Below are 18,267 nucleotides of genomic sequence, written 5' to 3' on the forward strand. Positions count from 1 at the left end.
CCAAAACTTCCTTCAAGGGAGGTAATAAACCAGTAATCACTTGTTGGTCGCAATATAAAAAGTGATATATTATTTCTGATGTACATATGTCAAGAGCACAAACAACCAAACGTCGAACTGATTAAGTTTTTTTAACCTATTTTAAGTGATCAAGCCTTCATTTGTGAATGAACACTAATGCTTATAATAATAAATACTTGAGATGATGTAAAAATTTGACAATATTAAGCAATAAAACCGTACACGACACTGACCTGCTAAAAGTGACATATTTCGAAGTGCATTACTTAAATAAGAAATGAATGATAACTGGCAGTACACAAAGGTAGACTAACAGTTAGTCTGTGAAATGAACATATTTTACTGAAGAAACGTTCATAGTAAAAAAAATAGTATAATGAAATGGAGCCCTAAGACTTTCCTCATTTTCTGAAGCTATGGAAATCTAGACTTGGCACATTTTCCAGACTTGCGTGGGCTTTCTTGGATATATATACTTCAGGGTCTGTACCACAGACTATATACAAAGGCTATAATTAACGAAGGCATAAGATATTGTAGCATTCAGTCGGATATAAGATTCATAATGGTGTTCAAAAATATAGTGCGACATTTTGATTGCGTTAAGGCTGTCCTTCCCTGCAGGTATGCGGGATTCGGAGTTCATGTTGTGGTATGACATACTATGGAATAACTTGATGTGACTAGTGGGACGCAAATAAAATTGCTCTAAACACGTATACGAGGGTTCAACTATCTTTTTTTAAAAAATGGTGTACGTAGCAATTCCTTCGCATTGAAAAAACTTTTGCAGCTATTTGTAACTTGAAATTGCTACCCATTCCTGGCCTAGGAAGAGTGTCCTCTGTGATCGACATTCAGACTCGGTTCATCGGATGAAATACATGCCTGCTCAACCGCTCTGGACGGGTTATTTTCAACACGGACTGCCGAATTCTCAAATCCGCCTGCTTGGCGTCAGGTTAAAATTTAGACATGTTTATGAAGATGTTCATCATATCCAGAATAGTAAATCATGGCTAATTCGCTCGTAAAAATAAAGTAAATGAGTAAATTAGTATTTTTTGCGGGGTCAGACAAGTTTTACATTTAACCAGCTCTAAAAGTTGTGCTTTGGTTGTAAGTGTTTGAAGTTTCATAAGCTCAGGTTACCTAATTCTGAAGTGTTGAAAGTCGTGCTCATCAGTATGTTTCAGAGGACTCGGAGGGGAATAAAACGAGTGGAATTTTTTTATCTGGTTTTCAGGATTCATGAAAACGGGGTCAGCATCCTCTTATGTGCTACCAACACGAACAACGGACAGACTGCTGCACTGACAATAAAATCCATGAAGTTATGCCCCCTTAATCGCGTTGATCACATGATCTCATTATGACGAGGAACCGTGATTCGGCTGGTGTTTACAGTGACACGCTCGACCTGACTGGAAATGCACATAATGTGCAGTGACAGTGAATCTTCCATTTGTGTGTCAAAATGAGGTGAGTGTACACGCAGCACGCTGTGCTCGAAACTGTGCAACATCAGCCTTTAACTGATATTTTCATCGTGTATAGCAATGGCCGAGCCGTGTTCTCAGTCCGGGTCAGTGTTGTTTACTCCAGACGAAATGCTATTTATATCAGCCTGTTTACCATCTCAGCTCCCACAGACTTCTACTCAGGAATGTGCGTGTGTAAATTTAGCTACTACATATTTTAGTCGCGTCATTTTGATAACAGTCCGATAAATATTGATATATCATCCCTGTATCCTGTCATTAAAGCATCGTGATACCTTCTCGCACTGGATTACGGGGAAATACTTCTCGACCTGAATAATGCATCGTCCTAGACATGCTTACATCTGCGTGAGACGGTGGATGGATGGAGGCCGTTGTCAGCGTTGACTCGCCGTCTGCACCACTCCGCCGTACACACAGCTACACGTACCCATCCCACAGAGCGATTTTTAAAAAAAATATTAGATGAGGTCGCGTGCTTCAAGCATTACATGTACATACGTAGAGTGACACTCTCGGTGTATGGGAGATTCTTGACAGTTCATTCGATACGTTTACTGACAGTATGAGGTAAGATCTGTAGACATTTGGTGTTGAATGTGTGTGCGTATATATGTTAAATAGTTAAATGTTATGTACGCACCGCTTGTAAATAGTTCAGCGTTCCGAACGTTTCATCACAGGGACGTGTTTCTCATTGATGAAAAGAAGACTTGTTTAGTTTTGTATTTATATACGAATATATAATCCATATGTTTGTATGTCGGTTTATGTACATGTACAGGGATCCACACATGCACGCACGCACGCACGCACGCACGCACGCACACACACAAAAGTGAAGGTCCCAGGGTAGAAAAGGCCTTCAGCAACCCATGCTTGCCGTAAAAACTTACTCTGCTTGTCGTAAGAGGCGCCTAACGGGATCGGGTGGTCACACTAGCTCACTTGGTTTACACATGTCATCGGGTTCCAATTGCGCAGATCGATGCTCTTGTTCTTGATCACTGAAATGTCTGGTCCAGACTCGATTATTTACAGACCGCCGCCATTTAGCTCGAATATTGCTGGGTGCGGCGTAAAACTAAACTCACTCACTCACACACATATATACATATTACTCTTTTGTCCTGACACCTTCTCTCATTTATATCTACAATTTACTATAAAATATGCGCCCGGACATCTATGTGTGCATCCTTGCATCACATCCATCCCGTGTACCCCTTGATGAAACCCATGCGGGTTTGAATTGTCTTTAGTAACCCATTCTTGCCGTAAAGAGATCGGTCTGGTGGAGACTCGGTTATAAAAAGACGACCGACGTATAGCCTACATTCAGCAAACAAACAAAATTTTGTTCCGTTTAGTGGCGGACTGTGTCGAAGAAAGAACCCATATGATTAATATTATTTAATGTCTGGTAAGTATTTGTGAATATGACAATCATGTGTGACAACAACAGCAATGTTCTGTATTGTAATAGTGCATGGCAGGGAACTAGTTTGACTCATGACACATCGTGTGGTGTTAAAATCTAGATACTTTATGTTGAAGCGAGACACGACGCGTCCGTCATATTCCCGCATCTAGATATAGTGTTAGAGTCGGCCTTGATCCACATAAGGACAGCAGGGACACGGACATCATGCGAGTATGTGTGATAGCGGGAAACAGAGTGATAGGAAAGTGGTATCAGACACTGCTCTGTAATTTGTTACTGTAAAAGTCCTGGTAAGAGGGATATGATTTTTAGACGCCGCACATGTACGCATTCCAGGCTAAACAGTTCTCCCTGGGTGCCCCTGTAGAGGCCGCGTATGTAGGCATTCCAGTCTAAATAGTGCCTCTGTGGGTACCCCTTTACAAGCAGCCCATGTAGGTATTCCAGTCTAAATAGTGCCTCCAATGTACACCTGTAGACGCCTCCCATGTAGGTATTCCAGTCTAAATAGATCTTCCGTGGGTACCCCTTTACACGCTGCCCATGTAGGTATTCCAGTCTAAATAGTGCCTCCAATGTACACCTGTAGACGCCTCCCATGTAGGTATTCCAATCTAAATAGATCCTCCGTGGGTACCCCTTTACACGTCGCCCATGCAGGTATTTGAGTCTAAATAGTGCCTCCAATGTACACCTGTAGACGCCTCCCATGTAGGTATTCCAGTCTAAATAGATCTTCCGTGGGTACCCCTTTACACGCTGCCCATGTAGGTATTCCAGTCTAAATAGTGCCTCCAATGTACACCTGTAGACGCCTCCCATGTAGGTATTCCAGTCTAAATAGATCCTCCGTGGGTACCCCTTTACACGCTGCCCATGTAGGTATTCCAGTCTAAATAGATCCTCCGTGGGTACCCCTTTACACGCAGCCCATGTAGGTATTCCAGTCTAAATAGATCCTCCGTGGGTACCCCTTTACACTTCGCCCATGCAGGTATTTGAGTCTAAATAGATCTTCCGTGGGTACCCCTTTACACGCTGCCCATGTAGGTATTCCAGTCTAAATAGTGCCTCCAATGTACACCTGTAGACACCTCCCATGTAGGTATTCCAGTCTAAATAGATCTTCCGTGGGTACCCCTTTACACGCCTCCCATGTAGGTATTCCAGTCTAAATAGATCCTCCGTGGTACCCCTTTACACGCAGCCCATGTAGATATTCCTGTCTAAATAGATCCTCCGTGGGTACCCCTTTACACGCAGCCCATGTAGGTATTCCAGTCTAAATAGATCCTCCGTGGTACCCCTTTACACGCCGCCCATGTAGGTATTCCAGTCTAAATAGATCCTCCGTGGGTACCCCTTTACACGCAGCCCATGTAGGTAGTCCAGTCTAAATAGATCCTCCGTGGGTACCCCTTTACACGCAGCCCATGTAGGTATTCCAGTCTAAATAGTGCCTCCAGTGTACACCTGTGGACGTCGCCCATGCAGGCATTCTAGTCTAAATAGATCCTCCGTGGGTACCCCTTTACACGCCGCCCATGTAGGCATTCAAGTCTAAATAGATCCTCCGTGGGTACCCCTTTACACGCCGCCCATGGAGGTAGTCCAGTCTAAATAGTGCCTCCAGTGTACACCTGTGGACGTCGCCCATGCAGGCAGCCTAGTCTAAATAGATCCTCCGTGGGTACCCCTGTACACGCAGCCCATGTAGGTATTCCAGTCTAAATAGTGCCTCCAGTGTACACCTGTGGACGCCGCCCATGCAGGCATTCTAGTCTAAAGAGATCCTCCGTGGGTACCCCTTTACACGCTGCCCATGTAGGTATTCCAGTCTAAATAGATCCTCCGTGGGTACCCCTTTACACGCAGCCCTTGCAGGCGTTTGAGTCTAAATAGATCTTCCGTGGGTACCCCTTTACACGCCGCCCATGTAGGCATTCAAGTCTAAATAGATCCTCCGTGGGTACCCCTTTACACGCAGCCCATGTAGGTAGTCCAGTCTAAATAGTGCCTCCAGTGTACACCTGTGGACGCCGCCCATGCAGGCATTCTAGTCTAAATAGATCTTCCGTGGGTACCCCTGTACACGCAGCCCATGTAGGTAGTCCAGTCTAAATAGTGCCTCCAGTGTACACCTGTGGACGTCGCCCATGCAGGCATTCTAGTCTAAATAGATCCTCCGTGGGTACCCCTTTACACGCCGCCCATGTAGGCATTCAAGTCTAAATAGATCCTCCGTGGGTACCCCTTTACACGCCGCCCATGGAGGTAGTCCAGTCTAAATAGTGCCTCCAGTGTACACCTGTGGACGTCGCCCATGCAGGCATTCTAGTCTAAATAGATCCTCCGTGGGTACCCCTGTACACGCAGCCCATGTAGGTATTCCAGTCTAAATAGTGCCTCCAGTGTACACCTGTGGACGCCGCCCATGCAGGCATTCTAGTCTAAATAGATCCTCCGTGGGTACCCCTGTACACGCAGCCCATGTAGGTATTCCAGTCTAAATAGATCCTCCGTGGGTACCCCTTTACACGCAGCCCTTGCAGGTGTTTGAGTCTAAATAGATCCTCCGTGGGTACCCCTTTACACGCAGCCCATGTAGGTATTCCAGTCTAAATAGATCCTCCGTGGGTACCCCTTTACACGCAGCCCATGTAGGTGTTTGAGTCTAAATAGATCCTCCGTGGGTACCCCTTTACACGCCGCCCATGTAGGCATTCCAGTCTAAATAGATCCTCCGTGGGTACCCCTTTACACGCCGCCCATGTAGGTAGTTCAGTCTAAATAGTGCTTCCAGTGTACACCTGTGGACGCCGCCCATGCAGGCATTCTAGTCTAAATAGATCTTCCGTGGGTACCCCTGTACACGCAGCCCATGTAGGTATTCCAGTCTAAATAGTGCCTCCAGTGTACACCTGTGGACGCCGCCCATGCAGGCATTCCAGTCTAAATAGATCCTCCGTGGGTACCCCTTTACACGCAGCCCATGTAGGTAGTCCAGTCTAAATAGTGCTTCCACTGTACACCTGTGGAAGCCGCCCATGCAGGCATTCTAATCTAAATAGATCCTCCGTGGGTATCCCTTTACACGCAGCCCATGTAGGTATTCCAGTCTAAATAGATCCTCCGTGGGTACCCCTTTACACGTCGCCAATGAAGGTATTCCAGTCTAAATAGATCCTCCGTGGGTACCCCTTTACACGCCTCCCATGTAGGTATTCCAGTCTAAATAGATCCTCCGTGGGTACCCCTTTACACGCAGCCCATGTAGGTAGTCCAGTCTAAATAGTGCCTCCAGTGTACACCTGTGGACGCCGCCCATGCAGGCATTCTAGTGTAAATAGATCTTCCGTGGGTACCCCTGTACACGCAGCCCATGTAGGTAGTCCAGTCTAAATAGTGCCTCCAGTGTACACCTGTGGACGCCGCCCATGCAGGCATTCTAGTCTAAATAGATCCTCCGTGGGTACCCCTTTACACGCCGCCCATGTAGGCATTCAAGTCTAAATAGATCCTCCGTGGGTACCCCTTTACACGCCGCCCATGTAGGTAGTTCAGTCTAAATAGTGCCTCCAGTGTACACCTGTGGACGCCGCCCATGCAGGCATTCTAGTCTAAATAGATCTTCCGTGGGTACCCCTGTACACGCAGCCCATGTAGGTAGTCCAGTCTAAATAGTGCCTCCAGTGTACACCTGTGGACGCCGCCCATGCAGGCATTCTAGTCTAAATAGATCCTCCGTGGGTACCCCTTTACACGCCGCCCATGTAGGCATTCAAATCTAAATAGATCCTCCGTGGGTACCCCTTTACACGCAGCCCATGTAGGTAGTCCAGTCTAAATAGTGCCTCCAGTGTACACCTGTGGACGCCGCCCATGCAGGCATTCTAGTCAAAATAGATCCTCCGTGGGTACCCCTTTACACGCAGCCCATGTAGGTAGTCCAGTCTAAATAGATCCTCCGTGGGTACCCCTTTACACGTCGCCAATGAAGGTATTCCAGTCTAAATAGATCCTCCGTGGGTACCCCTTTACACGCCTCCCATGTAGGTATTCCAGTCTAAATAAATCATCCGTGGGTACCCCTTTACACGCAGCCCATGCAGGTGTTTGAGTCTAAATAGATCCTCCGTGGGTACCCCTTTACACGCCGCCCATGCAGGCATTCTAATCTAAATAGATCCTCCGTGGGTACCCCTGTACACGCAGCCCATGTAGGTATTCCAGTCTAAATAGATCCTCAGTGGGTACCCCTTTACACGCAGTCCATGTAGGCATTCAAGTCTAAATAGATCCTCCGTTGGTACCCCTTTACACGCAGCCAATGCAGGTATTTGAGTCTAAATAGATCCTCCGTGGGTACCCCTTTACACGCCTCCCATGTAGGCGTTCCAGTCTAAATAGTTCCTCCGTAGGTACCCCTTTACACGCAGCCCACGCAGGTATTTGAGTCTATATAGATCCTCCGTGGGTACCCCTTTACAAGCAGCCCATGTAGGTATTCCAGTCTAAATAGATCCTCCGTGGGTACCCCTTTACACGTCGCCAATGAAGGTATTTGAGTCTAAATAGATCCTCCGTGGGTACCCCTTTACACGCCTCCCATGTAGGTATTCCAGTCTAAATAGATCTTCCGTGGGTACCCCTTTACACGCAGCCCATGCAGGTGTTTGAGTCTAAATAGATCCTCCGTGGGTACCCCTTTACACGCCGCCCATGCAGGCATTCTAATCTAAATAGATCCTCCGTGGGTACCCCTGTACACGCAGCCCATGTAGGTGTTCCAGTCTAAATAGATCCTCAGTGGGTACCCCTTTACACGCAGCCCATGTAGGCATTCAAGTCTAAATAGATCCTCCGTTGGTACCTCTTTACACGCAGCCAATGCAGGTATTTGAGTCTAAATAGATCCTCCGTGGGTACCCCTTTACACGCCTCCCATGTAGGCGTTCCAGTCTAAATAGTTCCTCCGTGGGTACCCCTTTACACGCAGCCCACGCAGGTATTTGAGTCTATATAGATCCTCCGTGGGTACCCCTGTAGACGCTTATACATATACATAACCTTACCCGTCTGACCTCCAGCTTCTCTTCCAGTGCCTTCAGTGATGTGGAACAACATGACTGTCGACTGGTTGCCTCCGTCATCAACAGTGGCATCAGTGAGGAGGGGCTGCGCCAAGAACTCTTCAGTGTTATCAACCAGGAGTGTCCGAGATGCGTGGCCGCCATCTTGAGGTTTGGGGTTCCAACCGAGATTCGGGATGCTGACCACTTCACACCTCTAGCAGTGGCAGCCAAACTGGGCTCAGCTCCCATTGTTGAACAGCTGCTGCAGTGGCACTGCAATGCCTCGTCTCCTAGTGGACCGTTGGGGAACACACCGCTACACAACGCCTCGGCAGACGGACATGTTGACTGTGTGCAATGCCTTATCAATGCCAATGCAGATATCAATGCAAGAAACACGCAAGAGGACACTCCACTCATCCTCGCAGCTATGAATGGCCACTTGCCTGTCGTGAAGCGACTGCTTGCCTTCCACGCCTCTGTCAGACGGAGAGGATACCACGAAAGAACCGCCCTACACTGTGCAACAGAAAATGGACATTTGAGTGTTTGCAGGTTTTTAGTGAGTGCCAAGGCAGATTTAGAGGAAGAAGATACATTTGGCAATACTCCCTTGATATGTGCAGCCGAGAAGGGCTATGTGGAGCTGTTGAAGTTGTTTCTGTCCAACAAGTGTGACGTGAACCGCATGAGCCACAGTGCTGCCACCGCCCTCCACTACGCCGCTCAGCATGGCGACAGCGTCTGCTGCGGGATACTCCTGCAGAACGGAGCAGAGATAGACGCCCAGGACATCCGCCGCTTCACGCCTCTCATGATGGCTGCCATGAATGGTCACGATGATGTTGTGGCTATGCTCATAGATTGGAAGTGCAATGTCAATATGGTGGCTTACAACAAGCGTATCGCCCTCCACCTGGCGGCAGAACGAGGCAAACTCAAGTGTTGTAGTCTTCTTTTGAACGCAGGAGCGAGCATCGATAGTCAAGACTCTCTGGGATGTACGCCAGTACACATAGCTGCGCTCAAGGGGCATGTACAGGTTATGAAGTATCTGATAACCAGCGGTGCAGATCTCCACAAAAGACCAAACAATGGCCACAGTCTGTTACACTATGCTGCCGCTGGTGGAAACGAGGACTGCTGTCAAGAACTGATCACTAGAGGCTTTGACATCAACGCCCAGAACAATGATGGAATAACGCCACTCATCAGTTCCGTGCACACCAAGCAGGTGACGACTGCCCGGCAGCTGCTGCAGGCGGGTTGCAAGACAACCTATCGTGGCCTTCACGGCATGACGGCGCTCAACGAGGCAGTCTTCTACAACCACCCCCTTTTGCTCTCAATGCTGTTGGATTACGGAGCCGACCCGGATATTGAGGACGATGCAGGAACATTGCCGCTGTGGTTCGCTGTCGACCAGTCTTCCATGGAAAATCTGAAGTTATTGCTGAGATCAAACTGTAGGTTCAACATGAGATCCACGCTCAGTAATTCCTGTGGCCCATGCAACGCAATTGAGCACGCTCTGCACAAACAAAAACTTCAAGTCATCGTCTGGCTAATCAGTACATATTGCGAGGAGGCTGGCAATGTTCTACGATCTCATCTGTCTGAGTCGGATAAGTTAGCGTCCATGAGCAAGACCTTCCTGTCCAGTGTCCAAGAGCAACTCCAGGCGCCACAGTCCCTGCTTCATCTTTGTCGGAAGCAGATCAGGGCAGAGTTAGGGACGGGGAAGATCATCACCAACAAGATAAGGCAGCTAAAACTGCCTCATGTTCTCAAGAACTTCTTGGACTACAGCGATCTCACCGAGTAGCTGCTCCTGGTGCAGTTGACCCAGTTTCAGGGAATCATTACCTATCCCAGAACGCCAGTTATTAGTAAATGTTAATATTGTTCATTTACAGTTTCGAAAAATGTTAACGGAAAATTTGATTGCAAGAATTTATAGATGTATCGGTCATAAAACCAAAGAACGGGCCTACCTGCATTCTTATGACTGGGCTGTTGTCGTGTCACTATTCTTTGTCGTGTTACAAAAACGGCCATTTTATCTTTGTTGCACTGAACCTTTCAAAAATGAAAATGATCGCAGCATTAGGGAGAGAATACTATAAATGGACGGAGATGTGATGTCAGATGTGGCGGATCCCGGGACTGTTCTAGAAAATTTAGAATTTAGGAGGGAAATAATCAAAGTATTTATAGAAGCAAATGTGCTGTAAAATGGTGGCGAAATGGATTGAATGTGGGACATGAGACCGGAAGTACATGGTTTCTTTGCACTTGCGCACAGCCCCAATGAAATCTTCAGTAAAGCGTCTCAGCAATATCGTCTTCCCGCAAGACGACGGCCAGGTTTCAGGTAAAATGCGATACGTTGAGGTAAGTTCATTGTGTAACTTTGCATTTTTGCCAGGAGTGGCAATATTACTGTGTCAATGAAGTGATGTTAACATAGATATTGAGAGCCAGTATAGCGTTAATCAGAGCCTGAGTATTGATGACAGATCATACAAAAGTATTACTAGTCATACATGTCAGTATTACGAGTACATATGCGCCTAACACGTTGTGTAGAGTGTGTGTTTATAACCATTGTATGTTGTAGAACTTCATGGACCATATTGTTTGTAGGAGATCAAAGCTTGAGGGCAGATTCATTGCTTTTTACACACATGGGCGTGCGACAGTGATGAAGGCCTTTATTGGGATAAGGCCATGGTCGTCTTGGCATCTGGAAAACCCAATCTATGTCTTTCTTCTGTATACATTCTATACTGTCATTTAAGTTTTCATCAGGTTTCATATGTTGTGGTCGCACCTCGTATATTATGTCTTCAAAACCAGCACTGTATTTGTTGAGGGGCCCTTTAGGGGTGCTGCTATAGGTATACCGGATAGTGACTTCATATGGTGCTGCAAATGCTGCACTTCTATGTAAAGGTAAGGAAGTCACGACAGTCTAGGGAGGCGATGATGGCGCGTCTGAGCGGGTCGCTAATGCGTACATATACTATTCAACTGTTCATGGTGGGCGAGCAGGCTAAGGCGAGTGATCCAGCGAGGTTGAGGTGTCGGGATCGAGCCCACCTATGACCGGGTGTAAAAACCTTAGAGTCAACTTTGTGTGCAGACTCTATCAGTGTTGTCACAACCCATAGTGTACAGTACACACACCTGTGCACTTAAAAGAACCCACGAATCCGTTGGTATATGACCAGATGGTGGCCACATGAATACGTGCAGACAGCTAGTTGCGGGTACAGCAACGTGCATGGAACTTGGACAAAGTACTGTGTCTATGTGCCCCAGTCCACCCAGCTGTGAATGGGTATCTCGTTAGGATGAGAGAGCCACAATAAACTCGGTGCGCCAAGTGGCAGCAAGAGTTGTAACCTCTCAAGGGAGTTGAGATTGAAATACTATGTGCTATTGAGATTGACATCCAGTGATCGAGGGAAAAATACCAGCGCCTTGAGCATGCACTAGTGCGTGGATATGTGCGCTATATAAATATCCTATATCTATATCTATATCATCGGGACGCAGAAAGTGTTTCTGGTCATATGTGTATGAAGAAGCATTGGTGTATTGCAGAATGACTGTAATAGCCCCATCAAATGTTTAATGACATACTTGTCTCCAGCACTCTGTATAGATGCAGCTGATCATTGATTTCTAATGACGTGGTCGACTTGTACTATGCATGACCCCATCTGTTAAATATATACAACCCTTCAAAAGATTACACTCACTAGTGCAAATGTAGCCACTTTCTTGAGTCAACTGTTCTAAATTACATTTTGCAATTTTCCATGCTGTTTTAAGATAATGTTTACACATGAACTGTCCTATTGTAAGACAAATTCATACTTTTGAAAAGATTATTGTCACGAGATGAGTAAATGATGAAAATCAGTGAAAAATGGTGAATTCTTAACGAAATTTTACACCCAAATGCAACTGTTGTTATGCACGATATTTGCACATGCTTGTCAATTTGATGCTTGGTCCTCGTGCAGTTCATCTGCAGAAAGTGTGCAGTTGAAGTCCCTAAGATAGTGGAGAAATTCATTTTCGGTGTAACCAAATATGTATACATAACATATAGTGTGTGCTTTAAGTGAAGCTCAACTTTTGATGGGTAGTATATGATGTACTGCTCGACCTTTGCTAGGGAAACACTGAGGGGCCCGTAGGGGCTGAACCTGTCCGACTGATTTCAAGTGTCGCCGTTTCTAAAACGTCGTGGAAACGACGTTTTTAAGCTTCAGCCAAGTCTGGGTATTCCTATACTGAGGCGTATCATTACTGCCCATAAAGTTCAAACGTCATCAAGTTATCCATCATTACGTTTTCTCTTATTTCACCTGCGTCATTAGAATATGCAGAGCATAGCAGACTAAACGCCTGATCAGTAAACAAATGTAATGAATGACGAGTCAGTGACTTACATACTGCCAGTTGGCGTATTATTATTGTGTCTATATAGGTGTAGTGGTACTATTACGCTATAATCATCATGACGAGAGAGTACTGGGAAAGAAGGTCTTCACCCCGGTGTCCACCATATTTCACCACCAGTACTGTTGAGGCGTTAGATTTCATATTTTTTGGTTTACGGATCCACCGAACAGAAACGTCAAGAATGTACTAAACAGATTCACACGTATAAGGCGATATCTAGCTGCCCAGTCTCGGAGTCTTAAGAGAAAATTGATCCCAGAGCGTTTCCCTATTGTAACTACGACAAGGAAAACCTGTTCTGGAACCCCCTGAACCACCTCGAATATTGTTTATAGTCAGTGTCTGGTTTTGTGACTGCTATTAAATGTACTTTCGTTTAACATTACGTTTTAATATTTCCGATTACCTAGCAATGTGTATTTTTTCGGAGACAAGGAGGAAAATATTGCTATGTTTCATATTTGTTTCTACCAACGATCCAGACTTTTAACCCAAAATGTCCGTAAACCAACAAATGACATACAGGCAATGAATAACCACGTCAGTTAGAACTAACAGCTGGATATTATACCGTTAGAACTGACAGCTGGATATTATACCGTTAGAACTGACAGCTGGATATTATACCGTTATAACTGACAGCTTGCTATTGTCCGATTTGAAATAACAACTGTATGTCTTCCCCTTAGAACTGATAGTGTTGACCATTTCTGGATATTGTCTCTGGATGCTGTGGGCGCCTATACATGCCCATTATAGGTTGTTAGGCTGTTACACTGTTTTCGTGAGTTTATTTTGTTGAATGTCATAGAGATTATTTTGTGAATCTAGTGCTTCAGTCAGTTGTTGCTAAAATGTATATTCTACGCATATATTATATATTTACATATATACCATTATTAGAATAAACAAGCTGTTTATAGACATAGCTTACCTTATGTTATTATGTCACAGCCTGCATTACAAAGCTGCAGGGTAACTGTTGACGACAGTCAACAATTTTCACTGGCTGCTTGGTATTGTGTGCATCGGAAAGAATAGTATTATGGTTTTATACCTCGTTCTGCAATATTACAGCAATATCGATGTGGGGACGCCATAAATTGGCTCCATAGAATGCACTCACGTGAGAAATCCAACCACGGTACGACGAGGAAACACTTTAACCACTTGGCTTCCGTGCCACACCGCTCCACTTGTGAGAGGGAATGTTGTACACCGTCACCACCAAGCTAAACAGTGGGTGATAACACGCCGTCATGCAGATGACGTTAAACACAGTCGGTTGCGAGTTGTAGCTGCAGTTTCCTCCACCAACCCTGCTTACTGGTGACCTAAAATGTATGTTTTAGGACACACCCGATCGATGCATAGGGTATGCCCCTATATTACTAGAAGAACCTATAGTAGTGTAGGGGCATACCCTATGCATCGATCGCCTGTGCTTCAGGAATCCCCCGCGAGAGACCAGCACCTAGAAGAGCGGGCAAATTCTGCTACATGCATGCCCAGAAGAACACTAAAATGGTTCTCCTTTCCATCGCCCGTTACTAATGACGTGAGATCCCCAAAAGGGAGACAAACATATGTTTTTTTCAGTTCGGTTAATGAGGTCATGTATGACAATGGGGGCCACCATCATGCCCCAGAACTATCCGAGAGGTGCTACATAAAGTCTTCTTGTGGCATCTCTAAACAACGTTATTGTTCAGTACGTCAATTCTAATAAAGGGGTTATGTGTGAATAATATATGTTGCTGTTTGGCCTCTGTAAACGCTTTGACCCTCTTAGAGTGTAGGTTCCTAGATGTGTCTCCATTTGGAAATACCGATGGTTTCCGGAGCTATTACACGATCCCTTAAACTTACTAAACTGTTCAGGATTGTTCACAAGGCGACTCCGTTCCTGAGTGTTCAACCACATCAGCTGTCCACCATTACACGCTAGCCTACATCCCGGTAGCCTAGTCACCACGGAGGGAACGAGGAATCTTGTAACGCCAAAAGGTGGTGTTTTAAGGAGGAAATGTTTCCTCGTTATTCTAGGAACGTGAAGAAATGTGCAGCAGAAACCCACCAGTACACGTCAGTGTGCTTTGTTGTTTTTAAAGGGTTTCTTGTCTTTTTGCTTCTTTCAAATTTAAATAAACATTTAAAATAAAAAAAAAAACATTCTGCTCTCCTGAAAATAAAACTGCGTCAACTTAACGAGGAAGTATGTATTGTTTCTGTTAATTTCGTTTCCACCTTTTTTTCACTGAAATATACATGTAAATAAAGGTGATAAATGTGATCTTTCCTATTAGTATTTATGCAAATAAAATACTTGAGTGTCTATAAAACGTATGCTTAAACACATTTATAACACAAGGACATACGGCTTCTTTATCACGTTTTATGAGAACGTAAAATTAGCAATGTGAAGCGACACAAGATTCTGACCGTGTGTAACAAAGACGGTAATCACTTTCAGAAGGTGGCCCCCAACCGGATTATGCTATTACAATGTTGTTGATTGTTGTGTACATATTGGGATCACATAACCCCGATGTTTACCGATAACCCACGAACTTCCCTCCGGGGGTAGCCCTTGATCCTAAAATCTTCGTGTGCCGAGCCACCCGACACTGAAACAAGCTATCTGGGAATGTAGGAACAAAGGGCGCCTTCAGCCGTGACTGCATTTAAAAACAACTTTCTCTCTGGGTGTGAATAATGCTTCTCGATCCTAGTCTGTTAAGACAATCGGATAAAAAACGAAATTCACCCAACCGCAAGGTGTAGAGAATTGGTGCGAGTATGTCCATCCCACAGAACAACTCACATTCCCGCCTCTCATTACAGAGCAGATCACTCCGTGGATGAAAGTGCCAGTACGTGTTTTTAAGGTAAGTCGTAAACTATGGATATAGCAAACGAATTGATTTTCTACCCTGGACACTCGCTGTTTTATCGAAATGTGTACAACGAACAAGGGCTATAACGAACTGAAACAGGCTTCTTTTAGAATTCTTTTTAACCGAAGTTTACTGTTAAAGTAAATGTTTTGGCAAGAACAATTACAGTGTTTCGCCCCAGCAGGTTCCTGCTAAAGTTGTAAAGCTCATGCTGTGAGAGTGAGCTTGAGTCTGCGCATAACATTCATTGGTTTGTAAATACCTGCAATCACAGGTTTCAGCACCGTTTGAACACACCATCGCTGACACAAACCACTCTTCAGAAAAAAGAAATTTGATTAATGACGCAAAGTTATTTAAGCTCATGGTATGTGTGTGTGTGCGTGCGTGTTTATTTTTCCCATCTGCTGTGACATTACACGTCGTGATGTAAACTGTGGGAGCACAGATGGTACTGTGGTTCCATTCCCAGATAGGCCCTGGTCAGGTACCTTGGGTTCTAGTTCCAGTCCATTCCACACACTACCAGCTGACGAAACATAACCGACACACTGTTATACGGACGTTCAGGAAAACTCCCCCACCAACTGGCTATAGTGTCAGTCTAGTTTTAGCTCCGCTTTTAGTAATATTCCAGCAATCTCACGACGGGTGACACCAGAAATGGGCTTCACATGTTGTGTCCATGTGATGATTCGAACCCGGGTTTTCAGCGTGACGAGCGAACACTTCATCCACCCAGCTATTCCATCGCCCCCAATTGGTTTTAAACAGTATCAACAGATGAAGGTAGCTCATGGCACGACAAAGCAAAAACGTACAGCCAACTCCTGAATACATGTACATGAAGAAAGTACTGCAGCACTTATGTCTTAATGAACCGTGGTTTCATTGGTGGTATGGAGTGACATGACTAATGATCAGCTAAAAACTGAATGGACATTGGCAGTCACATCACTGACATCCTACTGTACCACGTGACTTCTAAACACAAGGACGGCCTTCATGGACGATGAAATTAGACGACATCGTGTACGTGTTGTTGGTGATTTCCAGTCTAAGTAAACTTAGTCTCAGTGTTATTCGTTACACTCCATCACTGAGTCTAACAAACCCTAGTAGAAGGTCGCGTCAGGTAACCTTTGAGCGACCTGTGACACACAAGTTTAATAGCTAGCTTGTCAGTTGTCAACGAGGGCATGGAGGTGCCATATAATCGCCATTAAATGGGTTTCTGATATGTAGTTGATTCCGTTAACATGCTGCTTTTCCTCATGCTTTGGGGCGCCATATGCTAGGGTCGTCATATTCAACACGTAATCTTTCAGAACAATGGACAAAGTCGTGGTAGGGATGTTACTGCGTAGCGCTCCATCGACGAAGTGTTGAAAACAGCAATTCATCCATTTTTGCTCAATGATGTCATCTTGGATTTCAGCAAGATGACGCGAGAGTGCACACAGCAAGACTCTCACAGACATTCTTCCAGAAAATAACATCCAGACCATGGATTAGCCAAATTTAAGCCCGGCATTTGAATCCCATCGAACACCTCTGGGATGAGATGGAGAGACATTCACCAACAGCGAGTACGTCCAGTTAACTTGCAACAATTGCAACGGAGTGTTGTAGTTGCGTATAACAACATACCCAGGAGGTTCATTCAACGTCTCTCTAAGATGTGCAGCTCTTGCTGATGCCAATGGAGGTCACACCCGCTATTGACGTTAACGTATGTTGCCCTTTTAAGGAAAATACCTAAAGTTATGCGTTTTGCGGTTTCCAGATTCATTTATTGGATTTTCATGACATGTGGAGAATAAAAACACTAACTGCTTTCTTTCAAGTTATCGAGTTATCGTTGCCTCTTGTGAAAGAAAAGTTAGAAGGAAAAATGCCATGTTTTCAGTCATTGTCAGTATCATCATTTCACACTATTTGCGTTTCGGAAAGTATGTGTTTTATCGGTGTGTGTATATGACAAGCATCATTTAACTTAGGCAAGGGCAGGATTTCGTCCGAAAGACGCATGCACACTAGCAAAACAGAGTTGTCTCCCCTGAGCTTTTATTCATACAGTTTAGAACCTATGACTGTATGCCATCACATTGTCTTTAACCACAACTGCCGGACACAATCACCTGGACACAACTGCCGGGACATGATCGCTAGGACTCAGTTGTCGGGACACAACTGCCGGGACACAACCACCGGGACACAATAGAAACACAGTGACAAATACTACATGCGTATTAACCCACGTGCATGTACTAGAATGCTGTGTGACAAATGTGACCTACTGAGTTTTCAAGTCAGGACCAGTCAAACCAGTGTCTCACAACATCAGCATCGAACCACGACATCGGAGTATGATAACACGCAGTGAGCCAGGCAACAGCGCTTCATTCCCCATCCCATATCGCCATGTTAATCAGCCTTCGCGACAAACATGAGGTGTTTTTGATTTATACTGAGCCGTAAACGATCACAGATTATCTTACGCTTAACAGAGGACATTATCAGACGATACCTCCAAGCATTCCACCTGGTCTATGTGAAAGGGGACGGGTCAGTCAGATGAACGACGATGGTGAAAACATATGTGACTGGAACTCTGATCTGCGAAATGTCCACTGTAAATTTAATTAGAAATGATCTTTTTGTGCTAGATAATCACGCACCATGGTATGCACAGCACGCATTTCCACGGAACTGCTGTTTGAAAATACTCTTCATACCTCTTTCCTTGTACAAGGTGACTTCCTTGTCTGGTTCAAGCTGTACATGGCACTGACGTGTTAATCCATGCATACTACAGCAACGATTTGCACATCGCCACTCGTTCCATG

General features: G+C 45.1%; 1 protein-coding gene across 1 annotated transcript; it reads left to right on the plus strand.

The window, feature by feature from the left end:
• Positions 1–1,373: 1,373 nt before the first annotated feature.
• On the plus strand, positions 1,374–13,449 carry LOC137293972 (serine/threonine-protein phosphatase 6 regulatory ankyrin repeat subunit A-like). Its single transcript, XM_067824875.1, has 2 exons — positions 1,374–1,503; positions 8,070–13,449. The coding sequence occupies exons 1-2, from the start codon at positions 1,499–1,501 to the stop codon at positions 9,865–9,867; spliced, it is 1,803 nt and encodes a 600-aa protein (XP_067680976.1). The 5' UTR covers positions 1,374–1,498; the 3' UTR covers positions 9,868–13,449.
• Positions 13,450–18,267: the final 4,818 nt, after the last annotated feature.

This window comes from Haliotis asinina, chromosome 8, assembly GCF_037392515.1.
Source record: "Haliotis asinina isolate JCU_RB_2024 chromosome 8, JCU_Hal_asi_v2, whole genome shotgun sequence".
NCBI lineage: Eukaryota > Metazoa > Mollusca > Gastropoda > Lepetellida > Haliotidae > Haliotis > Haliotis asinina.